At 69.1% G+C, this 11640-nt stretch overlaps 1 protein-coding gene and 1 long non-coding RNA gene across 5 annotated transcripts; one reads left to right on the forward strand and one right to left on the reverse strand.

Moving 5' to 3' along the window:
• The first annotated feature begins 1256 nt into the window (after positions 1 to 1256).
• HRAS (HRas proto-oncogene, GTPase) lies at positions 1257 to 4408 on the forward strand. 4 transcript variants are annotated; one of them, XM_059152730.1, is made up of 6 exons: positions 1257 to 1399; positions 2509 to 2669; positions 2846 to 3024; positions 3144 to 3303; positions 3398 to 3479; positions 3962 to 4097. In XM_059152730.1, exons 2-5 carry the CDS (start codon positions 2559 to 2561, stop codon positions 3458 to 3460), a joined length of 513 nt encoding a protein of 170 aa, XP_059008713.1. In that variant the 5' UTR covers positions 1257 to 1399; positions 2509 to 2558; the 3' UTR covers positions 3461 to 3479; positions 3962 to 4097. The 4 variants fall into 4 exon arrangements, with proteins under 4 accessions (XP_059008713.1, XP_059008687.1, XP_059008702.1 ...); XM_059152711.1 differs by lacking the exon at positions 3398 to 3479 and adding an exon at positions 2203 to 2276 and having other exon boundaries at positions 1260 to 1399; positions 3962 to 4408; XM_059152704.1 differs by lacking the exon at positions 3398 to 3479 and having other exon boundaries at positions 3962 to 4408.
• A 4037-nt stretch (positions 4409 to 8445) lies between these two features.
• LOC131822746 (uncharacterized) lies at positions 8446 to 10231 on the reverse strand. The gene is made up of 3 exons (XR_009350304.1): positions 10129 to 10231; positions 9654 to 9763; positions 8446 to 8560 (listed from the first exon to the last, which is right to left on the reverse strand). It is a non-coding gene; the product is annotated as an uncharacterized LOC131822746 (long non-coding RNA).
• Between the last annotated feature and the right edge of the window lie 1409 nt (positions 10232 to 11640).

Below are 11640 nucleotides of genomic sequence, written 5' to 3' on the forward strand. Positions count from 1 at the left end.
TGGAACGCGTCATTCCTTCTTTGTAAATAAGGAAGGTGTGTTTCTGCACCACTTTGAAAATTTTTAAAATGTTAAAACCATGTCTTTTTTAAAATCTCGAAAGGAGATGGGATGTGCGTTTGTGCTTGGGATGGGGGAAATTTCAGTACACCCCTCGGAGCAACTTTTGGGTGCGACTTGCTGGGTACCATTTGTTAATTGGGCCACACGGTAAGCTTGTGTAGGGTTGGCAGGGCTGGGTGGTGGGCAGCTGGGGGGGCCGGTCTGCAGGGCCTGCTCAAGCTGGGCGAGGCTGGTGGTGAGGGGGTGCGGGAGAAGGCCGGTCCTCGGAGTCCCGGCGGGGCTGCGCACTGGAGAGAAGCAAGACCCCCTATACGGGATAAAAAGGATATGTGTGTTTCGCTGCTCCGTGGGCGCAGACGGGCCCCCCGCCCGCCCACCCTGCAGAGACGCCCCGGCACCTTCTGGCCCTGGGCTCACCGGCTGTGCCGCGCCCAAGGACTAACCGAGGTGCCAGATGTCCGGGGAGGGGCGCAGGGGAGCCACCGCACGGGAAGAGGGGCGCAAGGCAGCCGAGCCTCCGGCCACTGGGGGTCCCAGAGGCTTCCGGCGCGGCCCGTCCGGGAGCCTGACCCTCGCCCCGGCCGCCCCTCTGCTTTGCTCCAGGCTTCCGTCCACCCCTCAGTCCCCCAGTCCGGGGGGCGTCCGCGGCGCTGGCCCTCCACCCTCCCTGAGGCTCGTCCCCCGGGCTGGCCTTCGGCTCCGGGGCCCCCTCGGTGGACCGCGCGTCGCGACGCAAGGAAGCCCTCCCGGGCAGGGCAGGGGCGCGAGCCGGACCGCAGCGACCCCGCCCCAACCTACAACCGCCGTCGGTCCGGCTTTCCTGAGGGGCCTCCGTTCCCCTGGGAGAGTCCGGAACCTCTCCGGAGAAGCCGTCGCGCCCGGACCCTTGTCCTCGCGTCCTCGCAGTCCTCCGGCCTGGCAGCGCCCACCGCCCCTAGGCCGCGGCCCACGAGGGCCTCGCGGGCCCGCACCGCCCTCAGGGCCGTTTCCCGGAAGCCCCGCCCGGCCACGGCTCTTGACGGGCGGGCGGGTCGGCCTACCGGAGCGGGGCGGGACGGGGCGGGACGGCTCCAGGGCGGGGCCCGGCGCCCTCGGCCAATGGCAAGCCGCGCCAGGCTGACGGACGGGCGCAGGGCGGGGCCTGCGCCGGTCGCCGCCGCCCCCCCCCCACCTCCCCGAGTGTCCGCCGCCCGCGCCCCGCCGCCCGCAGCCGGAGCCGCACCCTCCGCGGACCGAGCCCATGAGCTGGGCGAGCCGCGCGCCCCGGCCGCGGCCCCTTTCCCCGCCCCGGCCCCGGCCCCGGCCCCGGCCCCGAGGGCAGTCGCGCCAGTGAGCGGTGAGTGCGGCGGGGGCGGGCGGGGGGCGGGCGGGGGGCGGGCGGCGGCCCGGACCGGGGCTGCGGCGCGGGGCGTTGGAGGCGCGGCGGCGGCGGCGGGGCGCGCGGGGGCGCAGGTGAGCAGCGGGCGGGAGGGCTGCGGGCGGCGGCGGGGGCGCGGTGCGTCCGCGCCCCTGGCCCTGCCCTCCGCGGGGCTCCAGCGGTGCTCTCGGGCAGCGTGCGGGGGGCCTCCCGAGCCGAGGTCCGCCGCGGCCCCCCTCGAGTCCACGGCGCGCTCCCAAGGGCTCGGGCACTGGGCGGCCATCACGGTACACAGCCGGCGAGTCAGGGGTTAGGAAATCGCTGCCCACTGTCTGGGGACAGGAGCAAGGGCACCCCGCGTTCAACCTCACAAATCGGCACACCCCAGCCGGAGGCCTTGAGTCTTGCTCACCTGCACCCCTGCCCCGCGCCTCCGCTGGGCCTGTTCTCTCGCTCGGCCCGTTACCGGGAGCGGTCCTCCCCCCCAACCCGCGCCCGGCCGCCTCCTCGGTCTTCCTTTCTCCGCAGCTCATTGGCAGCAGGATACCGTGGGTTTCCCCTTATTTTAACGCGTGCCGGCCTTTTCCTTGGAGAAGGGGGCGGGGGCTTCTTTCTCTGCCCGTCCCCCTGCCCCTGGAACAGCGGCTGGCATGCAGTAGGCGCTCAGTAAATGCTTGTCAAAGGCAGCAACATGCTGGGGTGGGGAGGGGGGGTCCGCAGCCGGTCTAAGGCTGGCGCTGGCCTGCCCGGGCACGCTGCTGTGGCCCGACCTGTTCTTGCAGGGAGGGGACCGGTAACCTCAGCCTGCAGGGCTTCCAGCTCCGGCTTTCTGCCTACCCAGCAACTTCTAATTTGGGTGCGTGCTTGGGAGATGCTCTCAGCTGTCAGCTCTGCCTTTTGGGGGCCAGCTCCCTGCTCTCTCAGAGCCATAAGTGCAGCTGGAGTGGGGGCCCTCTGCCACCCCTGGGCTGGAGGGGCTGCAGGTGTGGGGGGGGGGCTGGGCCCAGTTCCCTGGCTGTTTGGGGCCAGGGGGTGGGACAGCCTGCTCTGTGGGGCTGGGCCTATGCTGAGTGCGGCTCCCTCAGCAGGCCGGACGGGAGACCACCGCAGTGCCCCGTGCTTCAGCCCTTGAGGAGCGATGACGGAATATAAGCTTGTGGTGGTGGGCGCTGGAGGCGTGGGGAAAAGTGCCCTGACCATCCAGCTGATCCAGAACCACTTTGTGGATGAGTACGACCCCACCATCGAGGTGAGTGTCAGCGCTCCTGTCCCCAGCCTCCACTCCTGAGGTGGGCTTATCGTCCGTGTGCTCCACGGGAGGGCGTCCCCCGCTTGTGGGACTTGGGGGCGGGGCAGGAGAGGTGCCCAGTATGGGCCCATCCTAGGAGAGGTTGGGGGCGTTCCTGAAGCCCTGTCCTCTTGCAGGACTCCTACCGGAAGCAAGTGGTTATCGACGGGGAGACGTGCCTGCTGGACATCCTGGACACGGCAGGCCAGGAGGAGTACAGCGCCATGCGGGATCAGTACATGCGCACCGGGGAGGGCTTCCTGTGTGTGTTTGCCATCAACAACACCAAGTCCTTTGAGGACATCCACCAGTACAGGTGAGCTGCTGGCCGGCCCTCGGGGCTTCCCTGTCCTGGTATCTCCTCATTCTCTGTCCTGGTTCTGGATGCAGCTGTGCCTGCGGCCGAGCGACTGGCTCCCACTTTCTTCCTTGTAGGGAGCAGATCAAGCGAGTGAAGGACTCCGATGACGTGCCCATGGTGCTGGTGGGGAACAAGTGTGACCTGGCTGCCCGCACCGTGGAGTCCCGGCAGGCACAGGACCTCGCCCGCAGCTACGGCATCCCCTACATCGAGACGTCGGCTAAGACGCGCCAGGTGAGCCGGCTCCGCACCCCACCGCAAGCCAGGGACCCGCCCCGCCCCGCCCCTGCCAGGGAGCAGTGCTCATGCCCCCTCTCCCCCGACACAGGGCAGCCGCTCTGGCTCTGGCTCCAGCTCCGGGACCCTCTGGGACCCTCCGGGACCCCCGTGACCCAGCGGCCCCTAGCGCTGTAAGTGTCCCCGGACGGCAGGGCAGCGAGGGAGGCCAGGGCCCAGGGTCTGCGCTGACCCAGCTCCAGGGAGAGGCGGAGGTCCCTGGAGAGAGCTGCCCTGAGCCAGGCCGGAGCGGCGACCCTGGGGCCCTGGCTTCTCGGCCCCCAGAGTGCCCTGTGGGCCCTTGTCGGCCCTTCCCCTTCACGGGCTGGTGGGGACAAGGTTGGCAGGTCAGAAAGGAGAGGGACACGGGGATGTTCAAGCTGCGAGCCAGACCCCGGGCCCGTCCTGTCGGGGAGGCTCCTGAGGAGCGAGCTGCCTGGTGGGGGCAGGTCTGGGGCTGCGGGATAAGCGGGGCCTGACAGCCACATGGGAGTTGGCATGGGAAGGGGGGTGAGGGCAGGGGTTCTACCTGAGCTTGAGGCCGGGGGTCCCTCGGTCCCCTCCCCTGCCAGGCCCCCAGGCTGAGTCCCACTCTGAACCGGCCCCTTCTTCCCAGGGCGTGGAGGATGCCTTCTACACGTTGGTGCGCGAGATTCGGCAGCACAAGGTGCGGAAGCTGAGCCCGCCCGACGAGGGGGGCCCTGGCTGCATGAGCTGCAAGTGTCTGCTGTCCTGACGTCCCTTTGGGGCCCCTGCCCCTCCCCCCACCATCTCGCAGGCCCTCTGTGCCCCGGAGCACGGGCACGGAGCACGGGCATGAGGCATGCAGGTGCCGGATGCCAGGAGGAGGTGCTGCCGTCGGAGGGAGGGGCAGGGGAGGGAAGGAAGGAAGCGCCCCCGGGCCGGCCCAGGCTCCCTGCACGGAGTCCGCACACCTCCCAGGACGCTTTGCACAGACTGTGGTGACCTGAGGCCACCGGCACCCGGCTGTCACTCGTCCCCCAGCCCCGTCCTGGTCCTTTGGGCACAGGCTGAGTTGCAGTAAATTATTGGATGGTCTTGACGCTGGCGTCTGGGTGAGATGGGAAGGCGCCTGGGTCCCTCTGCGTTGTCTGCCTGGAGGCCCCTCTGCGGGGAGCCCTGCGGGGACTGCGGAGGCGGCCTGGGCTGAGCCACCCTCTTCTGTCTGGGTGTCTGTCTGGCGCGTCTCGCAGAGAGTCTGGGCTCCACGCGTCAGGCCAGCTTTGCATTCGACCTCGACAACACTTTATTGAACTTTCCAGCAGTCAACAGGGGCTCAGAACCAAGGGTGCGAGTCTTCCCCTCCGAACCTCTCCTTCTCCTCAGAACCAAGCAGGTGCAGACACCTGCTCCTTCAGGGGAAGGCGGAAGTCCCACGGAGGCCTGGGCGCTAGTGTCCCCCACGTGGCGTCTGTGCTGACTTCAGGTGTCGGCACGTTTCCCGAGTTTCCTTGAGAGGCAGGTGCTGAGGACGTGGATCTAAGCCGGTGTGCAGCGTCCGGGTTCCCGGACAGGATCCCAACACATCTGCCTGGCCTCAGCCACTGCCCAATGGCTGCCAGGTGACTGGTGGACACCTGCGCTCTGGTGGCCCCTGCCTCCTACTGTTGGGGAGGGGAGGGCAGGGCCCACCTGCCTGTCCATGCGGCCAGGCTGGGGTAACCTGTGGTCCCCAGCGCTGCCCTAGGTGGGAGTCGTGCACCTGTGGGGCATGCCCAAGCCCCAGGTGGACACAGAGAGTCCTTCAAGACTTGAGCAGCCTTGGGTCAGAACTCAGGACTGCCCAAGGCCATGGGGCCTGAGACCCATCAGTCTTCCTTCTGGTCGCGGGGGAGCTTGTGTTGTCTCTGGGGTCAGGCCAGAGGAGGTCCCTCTAGGTCAGTGACGTACCTCCTGGTGGGGGCGGTGGGGACTTCCATCTTCCAAGAAGTCCCGAGTGAGGAGGCAGGGCACCGTGCTGGCTGCCCAGAGCCTCTCGGCCCCCAAGTTCTTCTCCAGAGGCCGAGGGGCATCTACTTTTCCCATCAAGGAGGCGATCAGAGGGGCCCAGGCAGGCTCAGGGCCCTGGGGCTGCAGGCTCAGTGCTGGCAGGTGTCTTGGCTGGACCGGTCCAAGCCCACAAAGGGGCAGGAGCTGCAGAGGCCCCAGGGCAGGAAGGGTGTCCCGGGCCCTACAGCGTCCTCCTTCCTGGGCTCGGGCGACGTCATCCCACGAGACCCAGAGACGTTTTGGGGCCTGGTCTGGGGTGTGGCCACCGGGGTGGCCCCAGCAGGGGTTAAAGAGAAAGGGACCCAGTGTTGTGGCCTCAAGGCCATGTCCACAGGCCCCCCTGCACACACACCCCTGGTGTCCTGGCAGGTTGGGGAGGGAGCTGCGTTGCTGCAGGGGCTGCCAGGCCAGCGAGGGGTCCTGGGCTGGGGGCAGCTGTGCCAGAACTAGGGTCCCAGGGGCTTCAGGCCACAGGGGTGCAGCCAAGGGCTACGTTGACCTTCCCTCCCGCAGCGGCCGCTCGGCCTTGATCACAGCCTGGTGGGGAAGGGGTCCCGGCTGCTCAGCGAGTGTGGCTGGGCGTGGGGAGGCCAGCCCCTCCGCTCCGGAGAGCGTCTCCAGGGTAGGAGCAGGGAGGAGGGCCGTCGGGGCTGGGGACATCTGCTCCTGGCCCAGGGGCATCTTGGGGAGCTCCTCGGGCTGGCTGCAAAAAGGCAGACTGGGTCAGTGTCTCCAGCAGGCTGCGCCCCCAGGCTGTGCTCCCGGCTCCCTGGGTGTCCACCCCACCCTGCCCCTCACAGCTCATCCAGGCCGCGCATGCCCCGCCCCCTCGGGGAGCACCCCGATGCCCGGGCCGGGCCTGGGTTCCCTGAGGTTGGAGCAGAAGAGCAGAGGGTCAGAGACACAGAGGAGGGCCCCCGGGGACTGGGTCCACTGTGAGCTGCCCCAGGGGGGCGAGGCGTGAGGGAACGGGGACCGGAGCCCACCTGGCGGGGGCAGGTCGCACTTCCTCCGGTGGAGATGGGCCATGGAGGCCCGAAGGTGTCCGAGGACGGCCTCATCCTCCAGGGCCCAGGGCTGGGCCAGGGTGTCTTGAAGGAAGTCCTGCAGCCCTTCCAGGGGCAGCTTCAGGAGGCGTTCTGGGCAATGGGTGTGAGTCAGAGCAGAGGGGCGCCTCCCCACTGTCCCAGGATCCTGCCCGGGACAGCGGTTGGGCGTCCCGCTGTTCCCAGGAGCACCGCGGGCAGAGCCGGCAGGAGAGGCCCCATGGCCGCTGCTCCTCTGCAGGGGGGCCCCCAAGCCACCGGCCAGCCAGTGTCCCTCCACCGAGGCCTGCCTGCTCCTCGCCCCCGGGAGCAGTGGGCCATCTCCCTGGCCCCCCACACCTGCATGGGGCACCCCTGGGCTCCCGCGGGGTCCCGTACTGCGGTGCAGCCTGAGGACGGTGTAGGCCATAGCTGTGAGGACGCGCGCTCCGTCTAGCATGTAGGCGTCCCATAGCGTCAGGGTGAGCACGAAGGGGGTCTGCGGGGGAGCGGGTGTGGGGGGCACAGGGGGGTCTCTACGGGGTGATGAACTCCCCTCTGCCCAGCCCCTGCCACACCCCTGGCTGCATCGGACAGGGCCCCGGAGCCCGTTGTGTGGGTGTCCTCCTCCTGGGGAAGATGGGCTCCAGACGACCTTGGGCGGGGAGGGACTGGCCAGTACGACCCACAGACCTGGGGGGCCACAGACTCTGTCCCACCCTCGGTGCCCACACACTCTGGCAGGACTGCAGGCTGGCCGCAGAATGGCCCGAGGGCCTGTCCGCTCCCAGGCTGACGAGGTCTTCCCTGGGGAGGCGGAGATGGATAGCACCGGTCCCCTGGGACGTCCTCAAGGGGCCCCCTTTGGGGCTCCAGGACGCATTAGGATGGCGAGCCTCAGGCTCTGGGCCTTCAGGGTCGGGCCTGGCTGGTCTGGAGCGTGAGGCTGAGCTCGGGCTTCCCCTGGGCCTGGGGCCGGGAGCAGGTCAGGGACCAGGTTTGCCTGAGGGCCTTACCCGCCCAACGAAACATTGCAGAAACCACTTGGTGGTGTACGTCCCTTGCTCATCCTGGCAGAAGGACACAAGGTGCTCGGGGCCCAGCCGGAGGCCACACGCCACCCGCACAGCCAGGGGGACACACTCCCCGTGGCCACGCTCAGCCCCGAGGGCGCCCTGGGCCCAGCAGGAGACAGAGCAGGACACCGGGCTCTGGGCAGTGTGGGCAGGGTTCTGCGGGTCCCATACCCCTGCCCCCGGCCGTGAGGGCAGAGCCTCCCGGGAGCGTCTACTCGCCAGGTGTTTCTTCAGGCCTCTGAGCTCCTTCTCCATGATGCTGTCATGATGCCGCTGGAAACGGGCCAGCTTTGGGAATCCCGGAGCGAAGAACCCTGAGAAGGCCCCAGGCACCCCACCATCAGGGCCTTGTCCCCAGCAGGTGGGCGGTGGGTCTGCCGGGGGGCTCCGCTCCCATGCCTCGACCGGAGTGTGTGCCCACAGCCCGCCCAGCGCTGGCTGCGCCTGCTCGTCCACAACTGCAGCAGAGCCGTCCAGGCCTGGGGGCCGGGCCAGGGGTCCCTCCTCCTCACAGACCCAGCTGAGTGGGTGGCCGGGCTGAGCACCAGGCCCGTCGGGCCCAGCACACTTCCGCGGTGGTCGCAGCAGGGGCAAGGGGGTCCCCAGCCCTGAGGGGCAGAACGAGCCTCCCACGGGGAGGGTGATGGGGTGTGCAGGCCCAACGCCTGGGCTTGGGTGCCGGACTGAGGGTCCAGGGAGCGGGACATGCCACCGCCAGGGCTCCATCTGGCCGTGGGATGCCGGGGGACCCGGCGGGCAAGCCGGCTGCCAGACAGGGGGCAGAAGGCCCCGTGGGAAGGCGAGAACAGTCTGCAAACGCTGGGGCCAGTGGCCGTGGCTACAGACGCCCTGAGGGGGCCGCGCCCTTTGCCGGAGGGGAGGTGGGCTGGCTGGGGGTCCCGGACTGCCCCTCCGCTGCGGCCGCCCTGGAGGGACAGAGTCCTGAGTTCCAGGTCCGCCCAGGCACCCTGCAGGCCCCCTACCGTGCATGGCGTGGGTCTCCAAGCTCATCAGCTGGGCCAGGGCCCAGAAGGCGTCTTCCTCACCCAGGAACACCAGGAGGAGTCCCACGATGTCGCTCATCCCCTGACAGTAGCCCACCTCCTGCAAGAGCCAGACCCCATGGGATGGAGCCAGACCCCATGGGACGGGGCCACCGCGCTGGGGGGAGGTCAGAGCAATGGGAACCGCCCTCCACACCCAGTCCCGATCGATCCTCCCACGGGCTCCTCAGGACCCAGCCCCGAGCGTCAGCACCACAGCGGTGCAGGCCAGAGACCCCCGCACCCAGCCCTCGGGGACTCAGGGGCCGTCCCTCCCCGCACTGAGGTCTGCACCCCAGCCCGGCCTCAGGCCTAGGGTGCAGGGCCCCTCGCTTGCGTCTCTGGGGCCATGGGAACTGGAGTCCCAACTAGGAGTCCCGCCTGCTCAGGCGTCCTGGGGACAAAGGGCCCCCGCGGGACAGGAGGGCCGGCGGCAGGGACACTCACGGGGTTGTAGACCGGATAGGCCAGGAGGACGGGGAACAGGCCTCGCTACCGGGGGACGGGAGAGCGGGGTGGGGGCTCTGGTCTGCCCGAGCCGCGTGGGAGCCTCCCGAGGAGCAGAGTGCAGCCCCAGGGGACCCGCGGTCTTCTGCGAGGCTCGGGGCGGGACGCGTGCGGCGGGGGATGCGGGCGGTGAGCACGGGGCCCGGGGCGGGGCCGGGTGGCATTTGGGGGTTCGGGGTCCTGGCCATCTTTACACAGTGTCCACTGTGGAAAATACAATGCCAGTCCACGCAGAATCACACCCAGCGGGCTGTCCCCTTGACCGTGTGCCCCTCGTCCGTCCATGTGTGTCCTCGCCCGGCCGAGTCTGTGCTGCCCGGCCCCAGCTCCCCGTAGTGGCCCCTGCCACCACCCGCCCTCTGGCTCGGCTCCCTCCTACCAGCCCCCGCCAACCTTTGGGTTCCGCGCACATGGCTGCCCCGCCAGGCCCTGGCCCGATGCCCTCCCATCGCAGCAGCCCCGGGGGGGGGGGGTAGGGACCCCTGGGACCTGCCCCCTTGTTCACCATGCGGCCGAGACCACGTTTGCTGCCGTTCCTCCCCCTCTCCTCAGAGACCCCGCGTGCCCCACCCAGAAGCCCCCTGGGTCGCGCCAGACCCCCGAGGAGCTCCCGTGCCCCCAGAGCCCTGCTTGTCCCCCAGCCTCACCCGACGCCATAGCGGTCCCGGAACATGATGTGGTTCCTGTAGGTCCGGTTCACGTCCAGGTCGATTTGTCTGATGTCTTTGCAGGATAGCTGGGCCCGCTCCTTCATTGTCTGGGGGCAGAACCGGGGAGGAGGAGCCAGCATCAGGGCACGGAACCCCAACTGCCACCAACTGTCCCCGAAGCAGAGAGCGTCCCGAGCCCCCCTGGGCCGTGTCCTGTGGACACCTCCTTCCTTCCCTGGTCTGAGGTGCCCCCCCCCCCCAGGAGCCCACCGTGCCTGGGATGACAGGGATCGGGTTCAGCAGTCCTGGGCGCCGAGGACACTCCCGAGGGTCAGCCCGCGGGTCTTCCCCTCCCCCGCACGGAGCCCTGTCCTCCTGGGCCCCCGAGCTCGCCTCTCCCCATGGGGTGCCCTCGGCTCCTGCCCAGGCCTCCTCCAAGGGCCACGTCTCTGCTGTGGGCGGAAGGGCTTACCTCGTAGAGCCCCTGGTGGGTGGACTTGACCTTCTCAATATGGAGCAGGAGGGCCCACACCTGACCCCTCACCTGGGGAGGGACCCCTTTATAGAGGCGCCGACGCATCTGCAGGAGAGAAGGCAGTGCCGGGACCCAGAACCAGGCCCGCCCCGTCAGGCCTAGGAGCAAGAGGCATCCAGAAGCTTTTGGCTTTGGCTCCGTGGCGTCCCCAAGAGGCTGGGTCTCCTCGGAGCTGGGCCCCGTCTCCCACGAGGAGGAGGGCACTGGGCCCTGACCCGTCGCTTCCTCTGCTGCCGGCTTGGAACTGGGGAGGCTTGGGCTCTGCCAGCAGACTCGCCCCAGACAGGGGCACTCCCGTGGGGTTGGGGTCCGGGGGAGGCAGAGGCTTTGCCCCCACCCCCATGGGACAGATGCCGTCTGCGGGCCCCCGGCACCCACCTTCTCGCTGGGCCTGTAGTGGTCCCAGTTTCTCAGCATTTTCACCCACTTATCGGCCCTGCGGGTCTCCTGGCAATGTTGCTGGAACAGGAGAAGGGGGCAGCGGATAAGCCACGCAGAGCGGGAGACCGGCCCATGGGCAGCGTCCAGAAGCCCTGGGGGCCGGGACTGTGCTGGGAACAGACTGAGAGGGGCCTGAGAGGCACAGGGCCGCTCCTGCTGACAGCGTCTCCGGGGCTCAGGCGCGCTCCTGGCCACGTGCGGATTCCTGGGACGGGGCTTTGGTGACCTAGCCCTGGGGACAGCTTTGGGGACAGGGTCTGTCGTCACCGGCCCCACGCCCACCCACCGTGTCCTGCCCGTGCCTCAGGACAGGCTCATACCTTGGCTTCTCGGGGGCTGAGGCCGGGCAGCTCCTTCTCCCTGGAAGGCAAGAGAAGCAGAGCCCTGAGGACCAGACCCCGGACCCGGAGCCCCCAAGACCGGGGAGGGGAGGCCTGACCTCGGGGAGGGCCGGGGCTGCCAGCTGCCTGTGGCTCGGGGGGGACAGCAGCATCCCGCCTGGGGCGTGAGAAGGCGGTTGCTGCCAGGTGGGCTGGGCTGGGGTCCCTCAGCGGTCCCCCAGGAGGGACCTGCTCTTAAAGTGGGATGGGCCACTCCTAGTCCTGTCATTGCTGCCTGGGTGGCCCCTGTGACCAAGAGTCTGAGGACACCACGGGCTCACGGGGCCTGCGTGCCCAGTGTCCGGCCTGCCTCTCCTCACTGTGTCCATCACCCTGCTGTCCCCTGACTCCACCCCTCTTGCCGGTCACTTCTGCCGCTCTGGCCCCTCGTCTTGTCAGAGCCACGAGCACGACCCCACCCTCCCACCGACCTCCACGGCCACTGGTCACTGGGCGGCGAGCAGTGCCTGGAGACACAGGAGCAGCGCTGTGACCGCTCACGGAGTCTCCGGCCACAGTGAGGTCTCGCGGGGCCCCTCGGCCTAACAGCCTCCTTCCCTCGTAGCAAGGCCACTGCGCGGTCCCCTTCCCTGGCTCCCCGCTCCAGGACAGCCTCCTGTCCCTCTCC

This window comes from Mustela lutreola, chromosome 1 (genome assembly GCF_030435805.1).
Source record: "Mustela lutreola isolate mMusLut2 chromosome 1, mMusLut2.pri, whole genome shotgun sequence".
In the NCBI taxonomy this organism is placed as follows: Eukaryota; Metazoa; Chordata; class Mammalia; order Carnivora; family Mustelidae; genus Mustela; species Mustela lutreola.